The 26,872-nt window shown below is 49.4% G+C and overlaps 2 protein-coding genes across 3 annotated transcripts in view; one reads left to right on the top strand and one right to left on the bottom strand.

The window, feature by feature from the left end:
- SSH1 (slingshot protein phosphatase 1) overlaps positions 1 to 2,126 on the bottom strand; it is a 60,901-nt gene extending 58,775 nt beyond the window's left edge. Inside the window, exon 1 of the mRNA XM_044990173.1 lies at positions 2,019 to 2,126. Coding sequence (XP_044846108.1) covers positions 2,019 to 2,084 — 66 coding nt within the window. The 5' untranslated portion in view covers positions 2,085 to 2,126. The remainder of the gene's footprint in view (positions 1 to 2,018) is intronic.
- Positions 2,127 to 2,648: 522 nt separating this feature from the next.
- On the top strand, positions 2,649 to 26,871 carry DAO (D-amino acid oxidase). 2 transcript variants are annotated; one of them, XM_044989660.1, is made up of 11 exons: positions 2,649 to 2,902; positions 11,349 to 11,558; positions 12,976 to 13,090; positions 13,506 to 13,582; positions 14,254 to 14,319; positions 17,427 to 17,481; positions 18,246 to 18,350; positions 18,969 to 19,051; positions 20,852 to 20,969; positions 22,284 to 22,382; positions 24,472 to 26,871. In XM_044989660.1, exons 2-11 carry the CDS (start codon positions 11,365 to 11,367, stop codon positions 24,601 to 24,603), a joined length of 1,044 nt encoding a protein of 347 aa, XP_044845595.1. In that variant the 5' UTR covers positions 2,649 to 2,902; positions 11,349 to 11,364; the 3' UTR covers positions 24,604 to 26,871. The 2 variants fall into 2 exon arrangements, with proteins under 2 accessions (XP_044845595.1, XP_044845594.1); XM_044989659.1 differs by lacking the exon at positions 2,649 to 2,902 and adding an exon at positions 9,356 to 9,511.
- The last annotated feature ends 1 nt before the right edge of the window (position 26,872 follows it).

The raw sequence follows: 26,872 nt of genomic DNA, 5'->3' as shown, positions 1-26,872 counted from the left end.
GGCAGGGAGTGTACAGCGGGGGGTCAGGGGGCATGCGAGGAGCAGGGGGTATTGCGGGGAGCAGGGGGCACTGTAGGGGTATTGTGGGGGGCTGGGGGGCACGGTGGGGGTATTGCGGGGAGCAAAGGGTGTACAGCAGAGGGGATATGGGGGGGTATTGCAAGGTGTGAGGGGCAGAAGATATATAGCGGATACGGGGGGTATTCCGGGGTGTGGGGGTGTACAGAAGGGGGACACGGTGGGGGTATAGCGGGATGCACAGGGGGCATTGCGGGGGGCAGAGGGTGTACAGCAGGGGGGCACAGTGGGGGTATTGCGAGGTGTACAGTGTGGGGGTATTGCGGGATGTGGGGGTGGGAGGCAGGGGGTGTATAGCGGGGGGCATGGTGAGGGTATTGCGGGGGGCAGTGGGCACAGTGGGGGTATAGCAGGGGATATTGTGGGGTGTGAGGGGCAGAGGGTGTACAGAGGGGGGATATAGCGGGGTGTGAGGGACACGGGGGATATGGTGGGGTGTGGGGGGCGGGGGGACACGGGGGGTATGGCGGGGGGCAGATTGGGGGTAGGGCGGGGTGGGGGGGCAGGGGGTGTACACGGGGGTATGGCGGGGGGACACGGGGGTAGGGCGGGGGGTGAGGGGCGGAGGGTGTACAGGGGGGTAGGGCGGGGGGCGGGGGCAGGGGGGCAGATGGGGGTATAGCGGGGTGTGAGGGGCGGAGGGACACGGGGGGTATAGCGGGGTGTGAGGGGCGGGGGGTGTACAGGGGGGTATGGCGGGGGGAGACGGGGGGCGGGGGCAGATTGGGGGTAGGGCGGGGTGTGAGGGGCGGGGGGACACGGGGGTGGGGCGGGGTGCGGGGGGGCAGATTGGGGGTATAGCGGGGTGTGAGGGGTGGGGGGTGTACAGGGGGTATGGCGGGGGGACACGGGGGATATAGCGGGGTGTGAGGGACACGGGGGATATGGTGGGGTGTGGGGGGACACAGGGGGTATGGCGGGGGGCAGATTGGGGGTAGGGCAGGGTGGGGGGGCAGGGGGTGTACACGGGGGTATGGCGGGGTGTGAGGGGCGGGGGGTAGGGCGGGGTGTGGGGGGCAGGGGGAGTACAGGGGGGTATGGCGAGGGGCAGGGGGGGCAGATGGGGGTATAGCGGGGTGTGAGGGGCGGGGGGAGACGGGGGGTAGGGCGGAGGGCGGGGGGACACGAGGGGTATAGCGGGGGGTGGGGGGTGGGGCGGGGGCAGGGGGGCAGATGGGGGTATAGTGGGGTGTGGGGGGCGGGGGGACACGGGGGGTAGGGCGGGGGGCAGGGGCAGATTGGGGGTATAGCGGGGTGTGAGGGGCGGGGGCACACGGGGGGTATAGCGGGGTGGGGGGGGCAGGGGGTGTACAGGAGGTTATGGCGGGGGGAGACGGGGGGTATGGCGGGGGCAGATTGGGGGTATAGCGGGGTGTGGGGGGCGGGGGGTGTACAGGGGGGTAGGGCGGGGGGTGGGGGCAGGGGGTGTACAGGGGGGTAGGGCGGGGTGTGGGGGGCAGATGAGGGGTATAGCGGGGTGGGGGGGGCAGGGGGACACGGGGGGGGCAGATGGGGGTAGGGCGGGGTGTGGGGGGCAGGGAGACACGGGGGGGGCAGATGGGGGTAGGGCGGGGTGTGGGGGGCAGGGGGACACGGGGGGGGGCAGATGGGGGGTAGGGCGGGGTCACGGGGGGGGCAGATGGGGGGTAGGGCGGGGTGTGGGGGGCAGGGAGACACGGGGGGGCATAAGGGGGGTAACGCGGGGTGTGGGGGGCGGGGAGACACGGGGGGGCAGATCGCGGGTATCGCCGGGTGTGGGGGGCGGGGAGACACGGGGGGGCAGATGGGGGGTATAGCGGGGTGTGGGGGGCAGGGAGACACGGGGGGGGCAGATGGGGGGTAGGGCGGGGTGTGGGGGCAGGACGGGTCCGTCCCCCTTTGCCCGCAGCCTGGCGCGGCCTCCCCCTGGGCCCGGCCCGAGGCCTCCCCGCCCGGCTCACCTCGCTGGCGCTGGCCGAGGAGGCGGCGCTGGGGGTCGGCGAGCGCTGCAGGGTGACCAGGGCCATGGCTGGGGCGCGGGGCTGCCGGCTCCGGGCCGGGGCGGAGCGCGGGGCCCGGCTACAGCGACGGCGGCTCCCGGCCTCCGGCCGCCTCCGCCAGCTGCTGCTGCTGCGCAGCCTCCGGCCCGGGGAGGGGCGAGCGGGAGAGCGGCCCGCGGGGCCGGGGCAGGCGGGGGAGGGGGCCGGAGGGGGGGCAGGCTGAGGGCGGGGGGCTGGAGGCAGCAGGGGAGGTGGGGCGCAGGCCGAGGGTGGGGAGGGGGCAGCAGGGGAGGTGGGGCGCAGGGTGGGGAAGGGGCAGCAGGGGAGGTGGGGAGGGGGCAGCAGGGGAGGTGGGGCGCAGGCCGCGGGTGGGGAAGGGGCAGCAGGGGAGGTGGGGCGCAGGGTGGGGAGGGGGCAGCAGGGGAGGTGGGGCGCAGGCCACGGGTGGGGAGGGGCAGGAGGGGAGGTGGGGCGCAGGCCGGGGATGGAGGGGCAGCAGCGGGTTAGCAGTGCATTCTGGCAGGGGTGCATGTATGGGAGGGGGAAGCTGCAAGGGAAGCTTGACACAGCTGAGGGGATCTCTGCACGGGAGGGGGCCTGTTGGCAGCAGAGTTGGGTCTGGTTTGGTCACTGGGGTGACTTCCTGGACTGCACTGACATTAAGCCCCACTGAGAGTGACTGGCGCACAGGAGGGGAGCGTCAGGTGCACTGTTCTCGGTGCAAATCAAAACCGTTTTCTCATGTTCTGTTGACCTGTGTGACACCTGGTGAGGGAGGAGCTGGCTCAGCTGACTGGCAGTTGACGAGCTTCTGTCTGTCCCTTGGAGGCTGTGCTAGAAAACAGGTACTGCATAGAATCCTTTTCAATGACAAGTACAATACTGATTTCTTTAATGGTGTTGCTTGCTAAATAAATCACAAGGGATTTCTTCAGTGAATGAAATATGGGTCATTTTACATCTCTGCTCTTTGTCAGGGACATCAAAAAGCCCCAGTGGGAGGTTGGTAACTATGACTGTGAAAACAAGAAGTGGGCTGTAGCCCACGAAAGCTTATGCTCAAATACATTTGTTAGTCTCTAAGGTGCCACAAGTACTCCTGTTCTTTTTGCGGAATTATTAGAATCTCCCAAGTAATGGAGCAAATCCTACCCATTCTATTGACCAACTTCAGTGACGTTGCACACGTGCAAACGAGGGGTTCACTCTTGTGGATTATTGTAGAAGCAAATGGGGCAGAAAGGGAGGAGGAGAATATTTGTGATTCCGTTTGTATAGAACAAAGGCACTGAAGGCTTGTTAGTTCGCAAATGAAAGAGTCAAGGAATTTTAAGGAGACAAGAGTCAATTACAATTATTTATGGGCATCATCTGTCTCATCTTATAAAGATGGTCAGTGAGGAGAATAATGATACTCGGAGAATAGGGGAGCGTAGCTTATTAGATCTCTCCTTCTACATTGTTGCTAATGTGAATACTCACTGCTGTCATCTGGAGTAATTATGGCCGGGACATTTATTAAAATCAGACTAGACCAAAGAGTGTATTGCAGTCCCTCTGGGAGCCTATTATGTCTGTCTTGGAGACACGTACCTCACTGATGTGTCCTCTCTAATAGTGTTTGAACATTGATACTCCACCTTAACTGTGTGGAAGCCCTGAATAAAGGAGGGCTGGCTCCCCTCGACTCTCAGCAAAGACAAGGCAAAGGGGCTCCTCTCTGTGTGTGCTCCAGGCCTCCAGGGAGTGTCCTGCAGAGAGACCTTCCTTCTAGAATAAAGGGACTGGCAAAAAAGCCTTCGCCCTCAGAATCCACTAAGCTGGACCAAATTGCTGTCCAGATGGAAGGATATTAGCTATGCTCTCTGGAGAGTAGCCCTCGCCACCCCTGACAATCCGTGCTGCATACTGTAAACGTCAGAGATGCTTCCTTTGTTTTTCTGCCTTTACATTGGCTTTAGTTCCAGACTCTCACTCTGTTTCTGGCAGTAATTCGTTACGGTGTCTGTCCTGCACTAGGTCTGGGTCAGTTCTACAGGCCTCGGGGACCAATATGCTTTTTATTTATTTTTAAGAGTGAATCAATTTCTAGAATAGGCATAAAGGGTGAGGCTGGGGCTCCATCTTTGTCAGGAAAGGACAGGACAAACGTGGAGTAGCACAACTTGAGGTCTACACAGGGGACTTATTCAGGCAATACTCCCACACACTGACCTCAGTAGGAGCTTGGCCTGAGTAAGAACTGCAGGACGGAGCCCATAGTTAGAGGACCAGATGCAACTCCCTATGATTTAGGGGATTTTGTTAAACCAGGATTGAATTTGAGCCACTAATTCCAAACGAGGGCCCAGGACCAGGAAGAAAACCTTCCTGGTCCTAGTTAGAGCTGGGTAAATACTGTGCCAAAGCACCCAAAAGTGAATGTATCTGGACAGTATTCACTGCTCTTTTTACTCACTTCCTGTGAATATCTGCATGAGCAACTTGTTTGTGAAATGAGAAAGCATCACAGATGCTCATGGGAACTGTGCCTTTGCAGAAACACCTGACCACCATCTTGAAACATTTTATGCAGTCATCCAGTAATGGAGCACAAACCATACCATGTGATTCAGGCAACCAGACACGTAGCACAGATAGTGAATTATAACAATCCTGGCAAATGGAGCCCATAGGCTGAAGTACGTCCACATCAACCACTCACTGAACAGTGTTGACTAATGGGGAAGCAGTGTGTCCTAATGGATAGAGCGCTGGTCTGGGACTTGGGAGACCTGCGTTTAGTTCCCAACTCTGTCTCTGCTGTGCTGAGTGACCTTGGGTAAAGTCACTTCCACTCTTTGTGCCTTAGTTTCCCTATCTGTAAAATGGGGATAATGATACAGACCTCCTTTGTAGAGCGCTTTGAGCACTATGGATGAAAAGCACTGTACAAGAGCTAGGTGTTTTTATTTGTTGTTAGTATTTATATTATTAATGGATGAATTTGTAAGAGATCAGTCTGCCTACAGCTAATTTGCCAACAGAAGGAGGTTCTAAAGTTACTGAATAACCAGTTTGCTGTGAATAGTCATAGTTATACAAATCTGTAGTAATAATCACAGATGCTTTTAAAAATGAAACAGGCAGAGCCTGAACTGCCCTGCCCTGTAGGAGATGGACTCAGTGTGAAAACTGTACACCCTGCAATCCATACATACTGAGTGTACAAAAGGTATTTTAGAGCATCTGACCATGTTAGACAGGCATGAAAATTATTCACTGTCACATGTGTCACTATTAGTCTTTCCTTAATGAGACCTGAGTCACAGCCGCCTCTGGAGCGCTAGGTGGGCAGTCAGAGGGAACTGATCCAACAGAGAATTGCTACAAAAATGTTGCACAAAATATTTAAACAGCTGCATAATCCGGTCAAGATGAAGCTTCCCATGTGCTCAGAGCAGAAGTGGCAGCGGCAGGAGCTGCCATTAGCCAAATACTGTCATGCTGGTTTCTTTTACACAGCACAGTCCTTCCTGGCTGAAGCCCCAACCTGGCAAGAGGACAGTGCAGTCTAGCAGTTTGGAGTGGGTCTCTCTTTTCCCAGCTCTGCTGTTGACTAACCGTGTGACCTGGGGCAGATCATTCCATCTTCCTGAGCCTCCGCCTGTGAAATGGGGGTAATAATTCTGACCCCCACCCCCAAGGGTGCTGCTGCTGTTTGAGTTAGATCATGTCTGTAAAGCATTTTGACAGCATCAAAGGCATGGCATCGTGCAAGGGAAAAGTATAATTGCCAGACAGGAGAAAGTGTGAGGGGTCAGCAGTGCCAAAAGCAAGAGGCAGACAAGTAATAGGGTAATTAGTATAATAGGCTTTACTGATTGTATTGAAAGCCCTTAATAATTTAGGCCCTTGAGCTACTGCCTCTCCCCCTATATCTCGCCAAGGCATCTGAAGCTTAAGGGTTCATACGAATCAGGCCTTCTTGGTGCAGGGCCCTGATCAGTCTGTCTGATGTCATATCTCAGATACCTGTCCCTGTGGTATCCAAGTGCTGAGCAATGAGCAAAGGCAGCAGCTAGGTGCTTCCCTGCCTTCGGGCCAGCTGCAGCTGGTGGAAAACACCCCTCACCACTGGTGCAGGCTGTGCGTCCAGGAGCAGTGAGGACCCTAAGCATGGCCTCAAGGCTCTGCCCTGCCTGGATGACTGTGGGCTGGAGAGTGTCCTCAGTTCCGCCCCGTGTTTCCCTCGTTCCATCATCAGTTCTGTCTTACCTGGATCAAACCTGTACCAAATGTTTGTCATCCATCCATACACCAACTGGTGCTCCTGGGTGATGGCGGGGGCGGCACTCACAGAGGAGGTGCATAAAGCTGTGTTGTCAGCATGCTCTTGATCTCAGAGTACCCACTAGCTGTCTCATATGGATGCTGGAGAGAAGGGCAGACAGCAGGGACCCCACGTCACTCCACGTGGAGGCTCTTGGTAGACATTTGTCCATCACGACTGGCCCCATCAGTACTGTGCCAGGGCCCATGAGGAGCAACAGCACCTGATCATCAACAGCATCAATGGCTGCAGGGGGATCAAGACATAGAAGCCTCAGCCTGGAGGTTTGACTCTCTCTGTCATTCCCTCTGACTGAGCATATACACATGGCTGCATGCCTCCTTCCTCGCCAAGTGCAAGGCCTTTCTGTTCCGGCCAGCTGCCTCTGACCCCCGTGCACCTTGTCTTTTAATCACCTCTGTCCTTCCTTGGATCCTTTCCTCTGTTCACATTGTTTGGAGGTGGATTCCTCCGGGTACCAAGCCCATCTTGATTTCATTTTAGTTTGTGTACAGCACCCCAGATACTTTTGCGAGATGGCTTCTTTATACATTAACCAATAAATAAATTATCAGCCCCTTGTGCAGAGAAAAAACAATTCATCCACCCACTCAGAGTGAAATCCTGGGCCCAGAAGTCCATATACGTATGTTACGTTTCAGTACTTAGAAGAACAGTCCACATTTCTGCTTCCTCTGTACTTGTTTTTAAAAAGCTACTGACAACTCCTGGAATACTCACCAAAAATTCTGTCTGTAACAATCCTGCCCATGCACTGTATGCTTCCAATGCTGCCCTCGTTCTTCAACATTATGGGTATCTACATAGAGACACAATCTCAAAGAAACCTGGCTTTGAGGCAGGGGATGAAATGATGGGTTTCTCCAGCTAGAGGAGGATTGAGAAAGAGTGTGTCTGTCGCTTAGAGCAGTGGGCTGGGAGTCAGAGCTCCTGGGGTCTATTCCCAATCTGCCACTGACTCACTGTCTGACCTCAGGTGCAAATCTCTGTGCCTCGGGGTTTCCCCATTTATAAAATGTGGGTGCTAGTGCTAAGCTATCTCACAGGGGTTAGCTAATTAACTGACATTTTTAAAGCGCGGCGCTCCTTAGATGAAACATGCTCTAGAAGTCAAAGAGGCACTTTTCCTCACCGTTTCAAATCTGCTTGGAGAGCTGGTGATCCTGTCTCACCGGATTCTAGAAAGAGATGTGGATGCCTCTTTGGGTGTCATTACACTGGGGAATGAGCCTCACTGCAACAGAACCTCCCTTCTTTAAAGTATTACATGTAAACTGGGAAACCTGGACAGTGGTACAGCAACTCTAAGGTAAGACTGTCCCGTCTGCTGTAATGCAGAGTTCACCCCAGGACTGCTAGGAACCGGTTACACAAGGGATTCGTTTGTAGCATGGCCTTCTGTAAACACAATATGCTTCTGCGTTTCCCATGTTTGGAGGGAACATGCCACTCCAGCTCACATTACTACTGGTGGCTGTTCAGATGCAGGGCCAGCGCAACCCATTAGGCAACCTAGGTGGTCACCTACGGTGCTGATATTTGGGGGGTGGCGACTGCGGCAGTATTTTGGGAGCGGGATCTTCCGCTGCCTCTGTCGGGGGTGCCATTTTGGGGGCAGGACCTTCTGCCGCCTAGGGCGCCAAAAAGGCCGCCGGCGCTTCTGTTCAGATGACCTTTAGATAGGATAAACCCACAGAAATATACAATGCCATAAATATGTGTCACCAGCCCTAAGGACTGATCCCTTTCCTACAGGCAACTTCCTGTTGTTAGAAGCCACTTGGAAATCTCCTCAAAATTTCCAGGACAATTTTCCTTGACTGTTAGGTAAGGACTCACTCTTACTAGACAATTGTCTTGTTTGGTTGCTTTGTGTGGTTGCTTAGGGCAGATTTTACTGTATCTGTAGGTGTCAAGAGGTTAAACGGGATGGATTTGAATATGCAGATGTGTGTAGCTTTCCAGGCTGCAGAAACTCTAGAATAGTGGTTCTCAGGCCACGGGCTGCTTGCAGCCCAATCAGTACACAGCTGCGGCCCATGTGACATCATCAGGGCCATACAGCATGGATGCGGCCCACAACACATAGAGAGCCACATTGTAGCCCACAATGGTAAAGAGGTGGAGAACCACTGCCCTAGAACCTGAGGGATCCTGGTTCTTTCATGGGAAGCTGATGTGTTAGGAGGAGGGGTCTGCTCCACACAGTGGAGGTCCATGTCTAAGTAAATCCGAGCAGCTTCCCTGAGGTAAAGTCGTCACCTCATTCTGCTCTCCTCCCTCAGCGCCTGATCCTGGCTGCTTCCCTGCACTGCTGCATGGGAGAGTTATTCCAGCTCCAGGCACAGCTACGAATAGGAGGGATGGAGCTACAGTAAACCATCTGCAGGGCTCCCAGCCTATTGCCAGGGGACAGCCAGGCACAAAGACCCCAGCGGTGTGAGAGCTCCTTCAGCTACTAAAGCTTGGGATGCTGGTACAGGCCATTCCCTGCAGCACCCAGAACGCTTTGTAAACGCAGCCCCCCCTGTGAGGCAGGGAAGAGTTATTCCCATTTACAGAAGGGGAAACTGAGGCACGGAAGGTAAATGATGCACCCAGGGTCCTGCAGGAAGCCTGTGGCTGAACCAGGAAGAGAACGTAGGAGTCCTGACTCCCATTTCTCTGCTTCTACCCACTAGACCCCACTCCCTCTCTCTGGGGTCAGAGGAATGAACAATTTCCATGGTGACCAGTGGCAGTGACCACCCTTTCAGGAGTCCTGGGAGGCCCTGTCACTCCATTTCCTTCCCTAATTTCAGGCAAGGCAGCTCAGTGGCAGTAATGGGGGTGGAGCTCTGCCCTGGGCTGGGGAAGATCCAAGTCATATTCTCTGGGCAGAGCGAGTCTGCCAGGACCGTGAAACGCCATCTCCCCGCCCACTGTCACCTTGGCTGGGAGACTTTGACCTACTGCCCAGTTGTTAGGAAGAGCGAGTTGCTGATGCTGCTCTTTCTGTCCCTGGTGAATGACCTTCAGACTGTATGTTTCACGCTTAGCGATAAACAGCTTGTGTGCAGAAGGCTCTGCGCGGAGCTCCCTGCAGCTCGAGGAACCTTCTTGGGGACCTGTCACTCTGCAGGTTAGTCTGGGGAATGTGTTTGTCTCAGTGGTTTATTGACCAGCTGGAGAACTGGTGAGAAAGCCATCTGTTCCACTTGCACCGTCGGGGCAGTCTCTCCTCCCCCCTGGGGATGGGTCTGGAGGGGGCACATAGGCCTTTTCTGACTCTAGTTTCTGTTATCTGATCAGATGGTCAGTCAGAGAAATGGAAGGAGCAGGACTCTATCCAAGGGTTTAATTCACCATGCATGCTAAGGGGGTTCTAGGAACGTGGGTTAGTAACAGAGTAAATTAACATTTATTTTAAAAATATGAGTCCGATCTTCAAAAGGGTGAAGCGGAGCTCTGCACAAGCACACCTGAGCACTCACCTGCTCAGACACCTGTGCTGGAATGCTCACTAGTACCAGGCTGGGGAGCAGCAGCTGCTAATGGAGCTGGCCAGACAGGACCCCGGAGAGGGTTTGTTGGCCAGGATGCATTTAGCAGCAACAGCTCCTCTGGTAAGCCCATGGGAAGCACTGCAGCTGCATGTTGGCCATGAGAAGCAGAGGAACATTGTGCCAGTCAATAGTGAATGGACAGACGTGCACTTTAACCCTTTGATCCCTGAGCTGTCATCGATGCAGCATTTTAAGGGGAGGGTGAGGCTTAAGGCTTATGCAGGGGAAGAGGCACAAATTTTAGGAATGATTGCTTTGATCCTGCCTTTCTGAGGCTGTAGTTCTGAGCTGCAGGGTATCAGTGCAGCTGGGGGGGCTTCCCCAGGGCTGGGATATGCCAGTCAGACTGCAGGTACGTTAGCAGAGCTGAGTGGGGAAGTTTGCAAAGCCCGTACAATAAAACCTTTCTTCCATTTGTTGTTTCTGGCATTGGTTTTGCTGGGTAAATGTCGAACGTTTCCAGGGTTTTTTTGGTTGTCTTTCTACAAAAGAATCTGCTGTGCTAGGACAAGGATTCGAGCCCAGCATCGGGGTGCCAAGAGCGCTGGCATGTGGGAGCAGAGTTTAGAGAACACAGGCGGGGAGTTGGGTTGAGCCATTCCGGAGCACAGAGAGCTCTCTTGTTAGATGCTAGCTTGAGTGGCTGGAGGATTTGCTCGGTTTGTAAAGCAAGCTGAAGCCTTCAAGTGGGACGTGGTGAGTGTGACACACTGGCCCAGAAAGCACCAGCCCTCGGTTCTTTCCCTCTGAAGAAAGAGAGCCTGTGTGCCCAAGTCTTTGCCTACTGCCAGAGGTCCGAGCCAGCAGTGCTATGGGAGCTGGAAGAGAGAGCATCCTGGGTATTGAGATGCAAAGGAGCTCGCCAAATGCCCATTCTGCTTCAGAATTGCAATGGCCAGGGCGGTCGCAAACAGCTTTTAAAAGAGAAGCAAAGTGTATTGACCCCGGGCAGCGTCTCAAGGAATAATGTGCTAGGGCTCATCAGCCCGGTGTAGCAGCCTATCCATGGGTGGGGATAGCTGGGGATGCGATCCACTCTACACAAGACCTACAGGCTAATAGTGAGGAAAGCTTCCACAACACTCCCTTACCAAGTCTGTGGTGCATTCCTTCTCCCTTGGGCCGGAGAGGTGAGTCAGCGGCTGCTTTTACCCTTGGAGAAATGGCGTTAAATATAAACACTGAGATGTGGCTTAGTCCCTTTGCTGCTGGGCCTGCTGCCCTTGCAGACTGGCTCTGTCCCATTATCTTCAGAGGCCTTTCAGGACAGCCCGGCCCGCTCAGCATCCCTGTAGGTGCAAACCTTCTCTGGGATGCACCAGGCCCATTCAAGCAGCTCCCCTGGCACTCTGACTTTATTTCCTTCCTGGGCACGGTCTTGAGGGTTTGGTTTAATTTATCTTGCCCCCGCAGGACGGACCTGACTGCCATGCGCGTAGCGGTGATCGGAGCGGGGGTGATCGGGCTATCCACAGCCTTGTGCATCTACGATCAGTATCACTCGGTCGTCCAGCCCCTGGAAATTGAAGTCTATGCTGACCGGTATACGCCGCTTACCACCAGCGATGGCGCAGCAGGGCTCTGGCAGCCCTACGTGGACGATAAGAGAAACGCTCAAGAAACGTAAGAGAGGTGGCTTTGGCTCTCAGGCTGTTGTAATGTTGTTCTGTCAGTGCCCGGTACACAAGGAAGTGGGTGATACTAACCAGTATTCAAGTGCTCCTGTGATGGCAATTAAATGATTATTACATCCCAAAACAATTCCCCTCATCATCTGCAAACCATTGTCTGCTCAGGCTGAAATGCTTTTAAAGGCAAATATGTTCTGGGTCGCTTCCAGTTCTCTTAATCAGTTGGGTCCAGTCTGCCTGGAGGGTCATTCATTTCATCTCCCTGCTATTCAGCCTGATGGCTGTTGAGCGGCCCTGACGAAACCACTGCTGTGTAATCAAGACCATCAGCTCTGCCTTCTGCAGGTGCTCTCTCTTGGCACGGTGCTGTTGAGAATCTGATATGCCCCCACACAATGTGGGACACGCTTGTTACAATACTGATCAGCTGTTGGAAGGAAACCTAGCTCCTCTACATTCTGCCAGCTCTTTACTGATTGGGAGGGGCTGGCAAGCTAAGTGTGAAACCAGTCTCCAGAAAGTTTCTAAGGGTTTGGTGCGCTGGAGTTTCAGCCCCCAGCTTAGCTGCATCAGTGCAGATCCCTAGTGTAGACAAGGCCATGTGCCTCGTCATTGCCATTGCACTGATGGCAGCCCCCTGCAAGAAATTTGCTTGGAGGAGCTGAACATAGAAATCCCGCCTCCTGCCAGCACTCTGCCTCGTGAATGTGAGTGCTCCAGAGCTCAGACATGAGCTCTGAAAGGGGGCACATTGCAGACAGACAGACAATCCCACAGCAGTTAGTGGAGCAGAACTTCCTTTTTTTTCTGGAGTGCCACTAGCCTCCCCTCGCCCCAGCTCTCCAGACTCCAGCCCATGTAGGATGCTGCTGTCCCATATACGGGAGGCATCCCCTCTCCCCCAGTCCTAAACTCCACCAGGAGCTGGGGTCAGGTTGCCGGTTGTTCTAATAAAGCCTTTTGTGGACTTGTGCCTCCCACCTCCAGGGACCTTGCCTGCCTCCTGCCTGTCTCCCTGCATTTGGCTAGCACCAGCCTCTTCCCTGCCCTTTACCTAACCTCACCAGCCTTAGGGTAGGAGCTTGCCTCTCTGCAGCTCCCATCACCTGCCTCCTCGCTCATTTACAATCCCAGAGGAGTTCATCTCTTCCCCCCTCCCATCCGCCTGACTGGGCCTCTTCATTTCTCTCTCCCTCTGCTATGATTTAATGACAACTCTGGAACTGTAAATCCATATTAAAGGCATGATGATAAATAGCATGGCCTAGCCCTGCAAAGCCTTACTCAGGTGAGTAGACTGCCATCAGTTGAAGGGACCTGGGAGGAAGGATGTGCCAGTACAAGCACTGAAGCTGGGATGTTATTAGGATGCTTTCTGAAAGATAAATCCACATGATATTATATTTTAGGCTCTGGAACAAAGAGACATTTGATTACCTGTGTGGACACCTGAACTCACCGGAAGCCGAGGAAATGGGACTCTTCCCAATTTCTGGCTACAATCTCTTTACACAGCCAGTTCCGGTAAGCAGATACGGGTGAAAGGGACCAAGGGTCAATGGCTCAAGTCTTGCTGGGAAAACTTGTATTTTTTATTTACCGATGTATAAAGCTTTTCCAGATCAGCTGACAGTTCATTTTGTCACCAGTTTGTCTGCACTGTGCACTTGCTGGTTCTCCAGTGATATGTAAACATAAATGCTGGGCTAACCATCATCAGGTGTAAACCGGAGTAGTTCTGTTGACTTCAGTGGAGCAATGACAATTTCCACCAGCAGAGGGTCTGGCCCTCCATACCTCTGGACTGAGTCAGTGTAGCAAAGAGACCCATGCGCTAGTGTCCCATGTCATCCTTCCCATGTTCAGCTACATGGACTCTGGGAATGTGTTATAGTGATTAAATAATGTTAATGAGCCTGGAACATTTTCCCCTCTGCAGGACCCACCTTGGAAGGACATTGTCCTGGGATTTAGGAATCTGACAGCAAAAGAGCTTGAACTCTTCCCTGGTTACAGGTATTATACAATGCATATTACCTTAGAGGAACTAGTGACATGGATAAATATACCTACACCTCCAGGAGTCCCATGCACTGCACCATACAATAGGTATAGTATACGAGACATAAAGACGGTGAGAAGCAGCATGATCTAGAGCAAAAAGCAGATGACCAAGAATCAGGACTCCTGGGTTCCATTCCTGCCTTTGCTATTGTCCTACTATGTGACTTAATTTTTCCATGCATCACTTCCCACCCTGGGGACAGTCATACTACCTATCTCCCAGGGATGTCATGCGGATTAATGTGACAAAGCCCTGGCTGGGATGATTTAGTTGGGGCTGGTCCTGCTTTGAGCAGGGGGTTGGACTAGATACTTCCTGAGATCTCTTCCAACCCTGATAGTCTTGATTCTATGAACTGGTTCAGTGGATGTTGCTAGGTAAGTGCTAAACATTATTGCCTTATTATACAGCTGTCACCGGACACAGCTCTTTTCCATAAATAAGAAGTTGGAATCATCTCAGATAAGACAGAAGAGAGGGACACACGGAGTTTTTCAGCTCCTTCCTCTGCTAAAAATGTTTCAGCAGATGCTCTAAAAAGAGTAGACGTGAAAGCAATTCTGTGCCAGTAAGACTAGATGAAATGATACTGCACGTCCATTTTTCTCTTCCTCTGTTTCAGCTATGGTTGGTTTAACACAGCACTAATCTTAGAGGGCAAGAGCTATTTGCCTTGGCTTACCAAGAGGTGAGTGCCAGCCTATTATCTTTCTTCTGTTCTGCTACAGTTGGGTTGTGCCCACGTTTTTAGACTTGTGTAGTAATCTATTGATTTAAGGGTGAATAAAAAGCAGCTTTTTTTACTCAGTTCACCCATCAGCCTACTTATAAATAATTTTGAAAATTCCATTTTCATTCAGACAAAAGGGGGAAAACACCAACTATTATTCAAGATTCTCCTTTAACACCAAGTTGCTGGATGTATTTTAGATGGTAGTACTGCCTATGGTTAATGTTGGCTGACACTTTTCATTATAAGGCCTTGTTTTCAGTTGTTCATAACTTTGCCAGAATTTAACTGTTTGGGCTGATATTTTCCATGCTGGGTGTCTGTCTCAGGCTGAATATTTTGGGAAAGTTTTAGCAAAAACAGTTCAGGTGTTTCCAAGGATGAAATTAGGGAAAAACATGTTGCTTTGCCTATGTTTTAAAAATCCATACTATTAGTGATCCATGCGATCCAAATGATCAATTTCTTTTTCTTTTCTTTTTTCCAGTTTGTTCCTTAAAAAAAATGAGAAAATAGTATGTGATCACGTAATTAAAGACTATATCATAATGCAGCTTCTGAGGGGCACAGGCAACCTTAATTCTGGCATTTCCTAACTTTGAAGTGCTCAACTTTGCAACTTTCACAATGTTCTTTTAATGGAGCTTTCTTAAAGGTCACAAGAACATAAGAGCAGCCATACTGGGTGAGACCAAAGGTCCATCTAGCCCAGTGTCCTGTCTTCCGACAGTGGCCAATGCCAGGTGCCCCAGAGGGAATGAACAGAACAGGGAATCATCAAGTGATCCATCCTCTGTCACCCGTTCCCAGCTTCTGGCAAAGAGAGGCTAGAGACACCATTCCTGCCCATCCTGGCTAATAGCCATTGATGGATCTATCCTCCATGAATTTATCTAGTTCTTCTTTGAACTCTGTTATAGTCTTGGTCTTCACAACATCCTCTGGCAAGGAGTTCCACAGGTTGACGGTGCGTTGTGTGAAAAAATACTTCCTTTTGTTTGTTTTAAACCTGCTGCCTATTAATTTCATTTGGTGGCCCCTAGTTCCTGTGTTATGAGAAGGAGTAAATAACACTTCCGTATTTATTTTCTCCACACCAGTAATGATTTTATAGACCTCTATCATATCCCCCCTTAGTCATCTCTTTTCCAAGCTGAAAAGTTCCAGTCTTATTAATCTCTCTTCATATGGCAGCTGTTCCATACCTCTAATCATTTTTGTTCCCCTTTTTGGAACTTTTTCCAATTCCAATATATCTTTTTTGAGATGGGACGATACAGTATTCAAGATGTGGGCGTACCATGGATTTATATAGAGGCAATCTGATATTTTCTGTCTTATTATCTATCCCTTTCTTAATGATTCTCAACATTCCGTTCGCCTTTTTGACTGCCGCTGCACATCGAGTGGAAGTTTTCAGAGAACTGTCCACAATGACTCCAAGGTCTCTTTCTTGAGTGGTAACAGCTAATTTAGACCCCATCATTTTATATGTATAGTTGGGATTATGTTTCCCAATGTGAATTACTTTGCATTTATCAACATTGAATTTCATCTGCCATTTTGTTGCCCAGTCACCCAGTTTTGAGAGTTTCTTTTGTAGCTCTTTGCAGTCTGCCTGGGACTTAACTATCTTGAGTAGTTTTGTATCATCTTCAAATTTTGCCACCTCACTGTTTACCCCTTTTTCCAGATCACTATGAACATGTTAAATAGGACTAGGCCCAGTACATGCCCCTGGGGGACACCACTATTTACCTCTCTCCGTTCTGAAAATTGACCATTTACTCCTACCCTTTGTTCCCTATCTTTTAACCAGTTACTAATCCATAAGAGAACCTTCCCTCTTATCCCATGACAGCTTACTTTGCTTAAGAACCTTTGGTGAGGGTCTTTGTCAAAGGCTTTCTGAAAATCTAAATACACTGTATCCACTGGATCCCCCTTGTCCACATGCTTGTTGACCCCCTCAAAGAATTCTAGTAGATTGGTGAGGCATGATTTCCTTTTACAAAAACCATGCTGACTATTCTCCAACAAATTATGTTCAGCTATGTGTCTGACAATTTTGTTCGTTACTATAGTTTCAACCAGTTTGCCTGGTAGTGAAGTCAGGCTTGCCCGGCCTGTAATTGCTGAGGTCACCTCTGGAGCCCTTTTTAAAAATTGGGGTCACATTAGCTATCCTCCAGTCACTTGGTACAGAAGCTGATTTAAATGATAGGTTACAGGCGACAGTTAGTAGTCCTGCAATTTCACATTTGAGTTCCTTCAGTGAACTCTTGGGTGAATACCATCTGGTCCTGGTGACTATTACTGTTTAGTTTATCAATTTGTTCCAAAATCTCCTTGAATGACACCTCAATCTCAGTTCCTCAGATTCATCACCTAAAAAGAATGGCTCAGGTTTGGGAATCTCCCTCACAACCTCAACCGTGAAGACCGATGCAAAGAATTCATTTAGTTTCTCCACAATGGCCTTATCATCCTTTAGCATCTCGATTGTCCAGTGGCCCCACTAGTTATTTAGCAGGCTTCCTGCTTCTGATGTACTTAAAAAAAATTTTGCTATTACTTTTTGAGTCTTTGGCTAGCTGTTCTTCAAATTCTTTTTTGGCCTTCCTAATTATATTTTTACACTTCATTTGCCAGAGTTTATGCTCCTTTCTATTTTCCTCACTAGGATTTAACTTTGTATTTTGTATATGAAAAGAAATAAAATGGAGTAAGTTAGCAAGGCAAGATTGCAAATTGGGTGTCACTGCAGCTCCTCTGGCTTTCCACTACAGAAAATTTGTTTTAAAATGTGTAATTGATTAGCTGTTTACAATATATGTGAAAGTCTGGAATATGCTGTATGGTTTAGCATGATTAGTATGATTGTCAATTAGTGGTGTCCCCAGTGCATTAAAGAAATGAGGTAATGATTGGAGACCATTTAATAGCCATTGAGAAAGACTTGGGTATATGGTGGTACATGAAGAGTAATAACCCTTCCCTGGTGGCTGGTTTGAATTGTTCAGTTGCTGTTAGTTGTCATTAACAAATGAACTTTGTTTTTACAGGTTAAAGCAGAGAGGAGTCAAGTTTTTTCATAAGAAGATTGAATCCTTCCATGAGGTTGGCGTGGAATTTAATTGGAGAAAATCTGCCGGGGAAGGGCTGGATGGACATTTAGAAAGACAAGTCTGAGACTCCTGAGTTGGGGATGGGGAGAAGGAGAATATTTGCCTTGTGCAGGGGCAGGGCAGGGGAGACGCCACACAGCATGAATGCCTTAGTAATAGCAACCATGGTTCCCACAGCTGTTGGGGAAGCAACAGTTCTATCTGGCGTGTAATCTGCCAGACACTCTGAGATGCTGTGGGGAACTCCTTGCTTTCACTAGAATGCAGCAGTCAGGGCAGAGAAGCAGCCTTAACTATCCCTGGGCGGGAGCCTCTTTCAGGCAGACCCTATGCCCTACACAATCACTGGACTGTGCTATGTCCATTGCAAGGAGGGGCTGGCACAGTACTCAGGAGAATATCAGATGAGCCGAGTGCTCTGGCTGTGCTGGGATCTCATTATCCCTTTTATCTGCAGACAGGAATTCAGGCAGCGAGCATAGCCATCCTGGTGTCCCCTTCAGAGGAGGCGGTGGCAGATCCCGACCTCAGGTGCACATGTGGGATTTCAGTGGGAGCTGTGCCTGAGGATCTGAGTGCCGGATTTGTCCCTCTCTTCTTTATGGACTAGCACATTCATTACTGACTGAGGGTGGCAGTTCAGGTGCTCGGCTTGGCTTTGACACCTGGAAGAGAACTGCAGAACCAATGGTGGGTGCTCTTCTGCCTCCCCGGATTGCATGTCCTGCTCATGGCTGTGCATTTCTCCCTTGTTAGATGGCTGCCAAGGGTGTGGATGTTATAATAAACTGTACTGGGGTCCGTGCAGGGGAACTGCAACCAGACCCAGGGTTAATGCCAGGCCGAGGACAAATCATAAAGGTGAGGATGGCTCTGGGGGGCAAGGGAGGGGCAGGTGCCAGATTTTGTTTCCTTTGCTGGATGATTGGACTCACTAGGCCCAGCTCATGGGATGTATGAATGTGTGTGGTCTGGTGGCTGAAGCACAGGATTAAGAGACCTGGTTCTGCTGTGGACTCATGATGCCCCCGGGGGCTGGTCCCTAAACCTCTCTTTCCCCAACTGTAACATATGGGTGGTGGGTTTGAGGCTCAGTTGTTCATATATGTAACATGTTGTGAAATCCTTGGCCAAAGTATTGAAGGGTTATTATTATTATTATTCTGAAAAAAATATGAGGTGGGAAGCCCTTGTACTCATCTTCCCACCTACCTACCATCCATCTGCCCCTGTCTTGACACTGCATCATAAGAAATGCTGATGATGCGGTGTACACATCATATAACGTAACAAACGAACTTGCATGGCAGGATCCCCTGCTCCTGGTGTTTACTGATGAGTGGACATTTCTTCCTTTGCGTGTCTGGGCCAGGGCTTGACTTTCTTTGGCCAGTTCAATTTTCCACTTGAGCAAAGAAATCTAGATGTTCAGTTCTGATATCTGTGGATCTATATTGCTCTGTTTTCTTCATCTCTTAGGTCCTGGCCCCTTGGGTGAAGCATTTTGTCCTGACTCATGAGCTTGAATCTGGAATCTATAACTCACCATACATTATACCCGGGTAAGTAACAGTTAACAGACTGTCCTGGGATCCATCAGGTATCAGTCATGTTTCTATCAACGTTACTTATAGAACAAAGATTCTAAAATGGCTCCCTACTGACATCTATAATGCAGAAATCCTGCAAGAGCAAGCCTCTGAGAAGAACACTTTAAATATTAAACCAGGGCTTGGATTTGTACCCTGCCTGATGTTCCTTTTATTAGGTGTGTGGGTGGAGAGCAGTGGGCATGCATGGAAAAAGCAAGACAATTCCCAGTGTCCGCACTGACTCAGAGGGCTGCTTGCACAATTTCAAAGTTAACTTCCCTCAGTTTAGCAAGGTTCGAGTTTGGCTCTGGAGCTTCCTGGGCTGGTAGGAGCTGGGGACACCCAGAAGCATTCATTGCGCCTTCATTGCTGTTCGCCAACAGGAAAACCCTGCCATCCATAGTCCTTACTTCAGCAGAACTCTGCCAGATCCTGAGGGTTGCTGAGCACCCCCAGCTTCCATTGAAGCCAGGCACATTTGTGTGGAGCCTGTTCGTTTTCCACACTCCATTCAGCATTTGTGCTCTGGGTCCTCGTTTTCTGTACAGCGCTTCACATACCCATTAACATCAATGGCAGGACTGGCAGCATTCCCACTGACTTCACTGGGAGCAGGTTTGGGCCTTTAATTGGTTAATAAATTATCTTCCCTAGAATTTTGCAGTCCAGCTGCAATGGGAGAAATGTCATCCATTCCACACCAGTCGACTTTGCAAGGTGTAAATTGCAGCTTTGGCCATTTGTTTTATCCCCAAGGGTTTCCACCACTGGCAGCCATTTGCTTAGCCTACGTAACTGGCTTCCCTGTTAACTACCAGCAGGACCAGAAATGAGCCCTTGGGACAAACCCTGCTTGTGTCATCATCTCCACATTAGTGTGAAGTTCTGAAATCTTCACCTGATCCTGCAGTCGCCACTCAGCCAAGGTGCTGAATTCAGTGACTGGCAGGCCTTGGCCGCATTACACACCTAAAATCTTAGTTTCCTGCATGTAACTTGCACTTCCTACATGGCTCCTGAAGCAGCGTGTTCATGTGATTTGGATGCTAATTTAATGAGTTTGGAAGCTACACACACAGAGAACTAAGCCTCAGGATAAACAAACACATGCTTGCTGCATGGTCTCCACTTCTGCTGGAGAACAGAGACCTGGCCCAGCTTTGGGAGAGGAGCATTTTCTTAGCTGTAACCTGAATGCTATGTTTCTGGGCACTTTCTTTTGCTCTAATATTTCAAGATTATCCATAAAACCTCTATGTAAATATGAACTTTGAACAACTGTAGCTCCCAAGTAAAGTGTTCCAAGTGGTGTCTTATCACCAGCTGCAGATGTAATTCCTTCTAGTGGGTTTATTTCAGCTCTCAGCCATGATAACTGGGGGACAAGGCAGACTTCCAAGGGAAACAGCACAGGTTTAAAAACTAAGAATAACTGCAGACTGTGGAGCTCTGAATGGCAGGTACAAGTTCCAGGGTGGGGACACAGTTTACACAGTCGTGAAAGAACTGGAACTAAGTGCTGTCACACTGGCAAAGGGACAGAGCAGCTGGTAGGGAAGGGAGTCTGGAGGAGAACCAGGTCTGACTAACCAACATTTGAGTTAAACAGTCCTCAGTATCTGGTCCTGGTGTGGACAGTCTGGTGTCCCTTGCACCAGCTGTAGAAGCTGAGAGGGGCAGTTGCTAGTAATATGGAGGGCATCCTTGTCTGTGGTACCAGAGCACTGCTGAGCCCTTGCTGTAAACCCTTTCCCTCTGCCCTTGTTCCAGGAGCAAGCTAGTGACCTTGGGAGGGATATTTCAGCTGGGAAACTGGAACGAAGAGAACAGCCCCCAGGATCACAAAACAATTTGGGAAAATTGCTGCAAGCTGCTCCCTAGTCTCCAGGTACATTATATCATCAGACGCTGATAGAACAGCTGTGGCCAGAGAACGCTGATTTATGTGTTGTGACATACAGGGATGATGTAAGTATTAGGCAATGGCCAAGGAGAACTTCCCCCCGTAGCTGAGCAGAATCCCCTGGGAAAGTGTTCTGAAGATGAACCTCTCAGGATAATTGTTATCTCAGTAATGCAAGTTATCAGAGATCCAGCTTCAGCAAACTGGATGGACTGAATAGATTTGTTCAGGTGATCTCCCCTTATAAAGTAATGGCCATCTTACTTTCAAACTCCTCTGTACAGTGTCGTCATACCGTGGAGACCCCGGGTCAGTGTCTGATATTGCATGAGGGCATATCATAATATTATACTTGTATACGGGATTGTACAGGATCTGAGAAGCAGGAGGCCAAAACCAAGCTAACAGAAAAAAACATGTCCCCTTTAAGAAGGCTTCCAAACCAACCCCAGCAGGTGGAGATCTTGGTTCTCTTGGTGCTCTAGGAGGCATGCAGGCTTTCTCCCTTTCCCTTAAGCATCAGCTCTGGGGAGTAGCTTAACTCTGTTCATAAGGCCCTTTCCACAGAGCCTTGAGTCAGAGGAACCAAACATATGGTCAAAACCCAAAGTCTTTAAGGCCCAGGTCAGCCCAGTGATCTGGGGCCTGCCACCCATAGCAGCCTGCATGGTTTCTGCTCTCTCATTGCTCAGCTTCCTTTTCCTCTTTATTTAGCCCAGCCCCAGAGGCAGGACAGGTTGCTCCTTGATTGCACCCAGGCTGTCTTGGCTATCAGCTCCTATCTGGCCCTTAAAGGGGTAATATACCCCGCCATAGGCCCCTTTCATCACAGAGCTCCGAAGCGCTTCACAGACTTAAACTGATATGCAAGGCCCATCTCTGATATTACATGATGATAGCTGTGTTACACTCCCCCATGCCCCTTTGCCGTGCTGCGTTAAGGAAAGTCTGAAGTTTAGATGTGGCAGTTTGCATCGACCCACAGTAATGCTCCCAAATTACCTTGGGACAGTATGAAAAACAGCTCAGGGCACTGGCTGGCTCACACAATTGGTAACAGGACCCAGAGCCTTTTGCCTCTTTGAAACCGGCTCTCACGTAGCCTAGGCTGGTCCTGATCAAACGTTATTCCTGTCTGATGGCCTTTGGCTGGACAATGTGAACTGAGTTAGTGGGTAAGATTCAGTTCTGTTCCCAGAGGACAAGAGTCCACAAAATTCCTCATCCCAATTGGTTGTTTAATGCAGTTGTGTTACTGACATTTAACTGCTAAAACCAGTGACATGTTATTGTCTCCAGAAGGCAAAGATTGTGGATGAATGGAGTGGCTTCCGCCCTGTGCGCTACACAGTTCGGTTGGAGAGAGAGGCAGTTCATCATGGACCTTTAAAATCAGAGGTACACAGCATTCTGTATGTAGAAATCCGCTGGAGTCCTGAGTAATGGCACTTGAAGCAATATGTTTTGTCAAGTCAATCACGCGGCTCCTCTACCATAGAATAACCAGTTAGTGCAAAACTAATTTACCAGCTTTCGTTTTGATGATGGTATTGAAGTATCAACATTCCGCTCACATTGCTTTGTTTTCATGCAGACTATAGAGGTCAGCTCTGCTTAAAATATGCAGGGTCGTTCATATTTTTGTGTTGAATCTACTCCCTTAATGCTGAAAATGGCTGTGTATACTAAGGGGCTGCTTTTACAAAATTGGAGCTCAAAGCCTGTGGCATTTTTGCAAGTGAGCCTTATGTCTCCTGTCATAAAAATCTGACCCTAAACCAGCTTCTAAGGGTCTCAAAGATCATTATCCATGTTACCAACTTAAACACCAGGAAACGTCAGTTGTAAGAATTATCTGCCACCCTCAGATTTATTCCAATGATTCCCAATTTAAATCACATCTAGTGGCTGAGTGGACAGGGACCCAGTTTAGTAACTTGAAATCTGGCACAGAATTGTAAAAATAAATGAATGAGAGCTGTAGTTACTTAGCACCTCTGAAATCACACCACTTTAAGTGCCTAAATGTGGAATTAGGTGTCTAATTTTGGGCACTCTAGTTTCTAAAATTTGGCTGTGTGTTAAAAGTTCACCAGGATAACATCCCTTGAAATGTACCCGTTTATCTGCATCTTGTGATAAAGGAGCTCTAGGAATCCAAGTTTATATGTGCCATCCGTTCTCAGGGCCCTCTGTGCAGCCTCATTTTGTTTATGCCAATCACTCCTCAGTGATTTCATTTTAATTTTCCTTGGCAGGCCTGTATTGGGACTCTGTGATTTGATTGGGTGTGTATGTGTGCAAAGCTCTGCAGAAGAGATTAAAGCTCTAATAGAGACGGCGACTGTGAAATGTAATTAAATTTGATTCAAATATATTCAATTTAGCTGGAGATTATTCCAAGTTAGGATTCTTGGAAAGAAACCAGCATATTAATTGAGACCCTTAGCATGGCGCAAAGCAGTGCAGTATTAAAATTAATTTATAGATCACTCTGTTCTTTTATCATCACATCCTCTTTACAGCATCTTGGTAGAAGACAGACGTTTGGTTATTGATCCTGACCCTGAGTCATTCTCCTGCTGAAACAAAGTAATTTACCTTGGCAGGCACAAATAAGAAGTTGGGTATCACAGTTTGTACTTGCAGGAACACAACTGTAAGCGCTATGGCTGCTGCTGTGATTCTAAGTGGTGAAGAGCTGCACTGAAGGTAGCTGTTAAGGACCTGATCCAGAGCCCTCAACAGGACTCTCTTGTCTTCAGTCTCTGATCATCTGTGGCCCAGGCTATCGTGATTTCAGCCAGGAGATTGCTGAATAAAACTGAAAACAGAGCTACATGTTGTGAACCACTCAAAGATCAGTTGTTTCCCTGCCCAAAGCCAGATGCTGGCCCAGTACATGGGGAGGGAGGGAACTTGCAATGAGTGAATTCACTATGCATCCCAAAGCTTCCAGATTTAAAGAGCAGTTGTGGTCAGGAAGGTGAATCTGACATGAGGGCTCTGTGGTAGATGCAGGTCCTGGGGTGAGGCTGGGTTCTGGCCTGTACAGGATGTCTCTCCAGAGTACAGACAAGGGCAGCTGCAAGCTGCTCCATTTTATGTAAATTGGGTACAGCCCCCAAGCTCCTGGCAAGCTGCCACAGGAGCTCTCAGCTGCACAAAGGCATCCCTGTGCTAGGCCATAGGGCTAGCTTGCATTATTGAGGGCTTAATCACTTTCAGGTGATGACAGGAGAAAGAGAAAAACAACTAACTGGGATGTGTTTTTACCTAGTATCCAATTCTAGTGCATAGTGATGCAGTCCAGACTCTGTTGTGCGCTGTCGTCCTCCAGCTGTGAAGCTCTCCTGGGCTCAGAACTGTAACTGCTGATTGGAATCCTCTTGAACAATTTACTATTTTGCAGGGTTACATTGTGGCATTTGAACCCCAGCGTTTAGTTGCTGTGGCTTTTCCACATCCACATTTCCGTCTCTTTTAGGTGATACACAACTATGGCCACGGTGGTTTCGGACTCACCATCCACTGGGGATGTGCCATGGAAGCTGCCAGGATCTTCGGAAGGATTCTAGAAGAAAAGAAGCTGGCCCGACCACCACAGTCCCATCTTTGATTTAACAGAAATATTCTAATGATCATTCACATTTTTTCCATGGCAAATCTGCGATAGGCCCACAGCAATAGTAGAGGATGGATGGGAAGAAACTGTTAGTTGTGTGCAGTAGTCACATGTCCAACAATAAGCACCAGTAGCTAGGAAGTCACAGGGCAAAGGCAAAAATAAATAACTCAGTGATGCATGTTCTCTGTTTGATTCCCTCAGCAGCTCCAAGACTGGTCTCTAGGGTACAGTTTTCTGATTGTTACCAATTAACTCCCTGTTGCTATTGTTTGCCAGGCGGCTGGCTCATCCTTGCTCTGTTCATATAAACTACACCATGGAAACATAAATAAAACCTGTGTTACTGTAGATGGTCCCTGTAGCGAAGCACTCAGACACTGCTAGGTCAGTCTCCAAAGGGCAGACGGAGTTCAGCTAACTCTTCGCTGGCCTGCAGTTCCATGTTGCTGGACAGGACCTGAAGCTGATCCCATGTCAGCTGAGGTCTTAGCTTGCTGTTCAGCCAGCCAGCACATAGTTAGATTTGTAAGCCTTGCCCAAGAGATAAAAGCTCCTTAATGGAAAGAGGCTCTTGAACTCCTGTGAAAGTAGCAGCGGGTCTAAGATACATGCTGAAGGCAGAGTAGTTTTTCTTACATTGAAGTTGGGACTAAAGCATTTGGCTATTGTACAGGTGCTACTGCTAGACACGTTCCCGAAGACGGGTTTTCAGATAATTTATATAGCAGCTAAGGGACCTCAGGCTCTGTGTTTGCCAAATTCTACATATAGCAGAGATGATAGGCAGAGTAGGCACCTGCACCTAAAATAGACGTTGGCACTTCAGTCTCTCATTTCCTTTCACCACTGGAAACATTAGCTTGTGAAAAGGTCTGACTCTTGTTAAATTGCACCTGCTGTACAGATTGCACATGGGGCTTCCAGGCCTTGGGGTGGGGTATATCCTGTGCAGGAACTAGGGCGGTCATCAGCAAGATGTTGTGCAGTGAGTTGGCTTGCTCCAGCCTGGTCTCTCCTCCCTCAGTTTGGTCTGGTCAGGGTCCAGATCAGGAGGCATAAGCTGCAGGAAAGGTACCTTTTGGCCTCCCAGTGATCAAGCGAAAATGCCCTCAACTCAGAAGACCAGAGCCTCCAAGAAGGCTGTGTCCAGCATTCAGCATCACAGTGCAAAGTCCCCTCAGAATCCAGTTCTGCTGCCTTGTCTACAAATATGGGGGCGTTCCCATCTTCAAGACTATTCCCAGTGGTTGTCATGGTAATGTGTAACTCCATTAGGAGCCTGGGGCTCTTCTCATTGTAATGCTGTCAAGCTGCACACTGCAAAGCCTAGCCTATTGGGTTTCATTCTTCATGCACATCTTCACAGTGTGGGCCAGGGTCTCATGAGTCACCATTTACCTCCTTTCACTTAACAGTAAAAAATCTCAGAGGCACCAGCTCCCATCCCACCCAACACAGCTTGTTCAGGATGCTGGTTAGACTTGTGCCACTTGACAAATGCAGGCCGGTTGCTTTAAGGTGGAGGCACCAGAATATTTGAAAAGCATGTGGCCACGGCCTCTCCTCCTTTCTCTTTCTCTGCGTCTTTTAAAGGCCTATGCATGACAGAGTCACACGTCCCAGGTGGTGGTGAGCAGCTGGATGTAATAAAAGATGCCTTTGATGGAACATTCCCTTTGAAGAGTGAGGAAGTCTGAACATAGGCCTGGGAGCTAGGGACTTCAGCTTTGACACTTTCTCCCTCCGTCCCTCTGGTCAAGTCATTTTACTTTTACCAGTGCCCCATTTGTACAGTACGGGGTGGTTGTGAGCTATAATTCATAAGGGAGAGATTTTCAAAGGCACAAATGGACATTAGGTGCTCAACTCCAACTGACTGTCAATCACAATCACAAGGGTAAGATCACAAGATTTAAAAAAAATGAAAAAGTTTACAACTGGTTAATGAGAATCCTAATGATCTGTGATAGCACTTCAACAGAAACTATCCAATGAAATAGTCATCTACTCAATTTCACTTAGTGTCAATAGGAGATATTAAGGACCAGATTCTGTTCTTCCCCAGACTGGTGTAACTAACAACTCAGTTGACTTCAGAAGAGTTATATCAATGTAAATCTGCAATAACAAATCATCATATAGCCCTAAGTAAATGTTGGGTTCATCAGAGCTTAAAGCACACAGGAGCTATTACTCTTCATTGCTTGAGATGACAAATGTGCTCCTAAATTGGCTATTAAAAAATATTAACAGAGCTGAT

The sequence above is a fragment of the Mauremys mutica genome, chromosome 16, assembly GCF_020497125.1.
Source record: "Mauremys mutica isolate MM-2020 ecotype Southern chromosome 16, ASM2049712v1, whole genome shotgun sequence".
In the NCBI taxonomy this organism is placed as follows: domain Eukaryota; kingdom Metazoa; phylum Chordata; order Testudines; family Geoemydidae; genus Mauremys; species Mauremys mutica.
The sequence above is the reverse complement of the archived record's forward strand: the minus strand, read 5'-3'. Positions and strand labels throughout refer to the sequence as shown.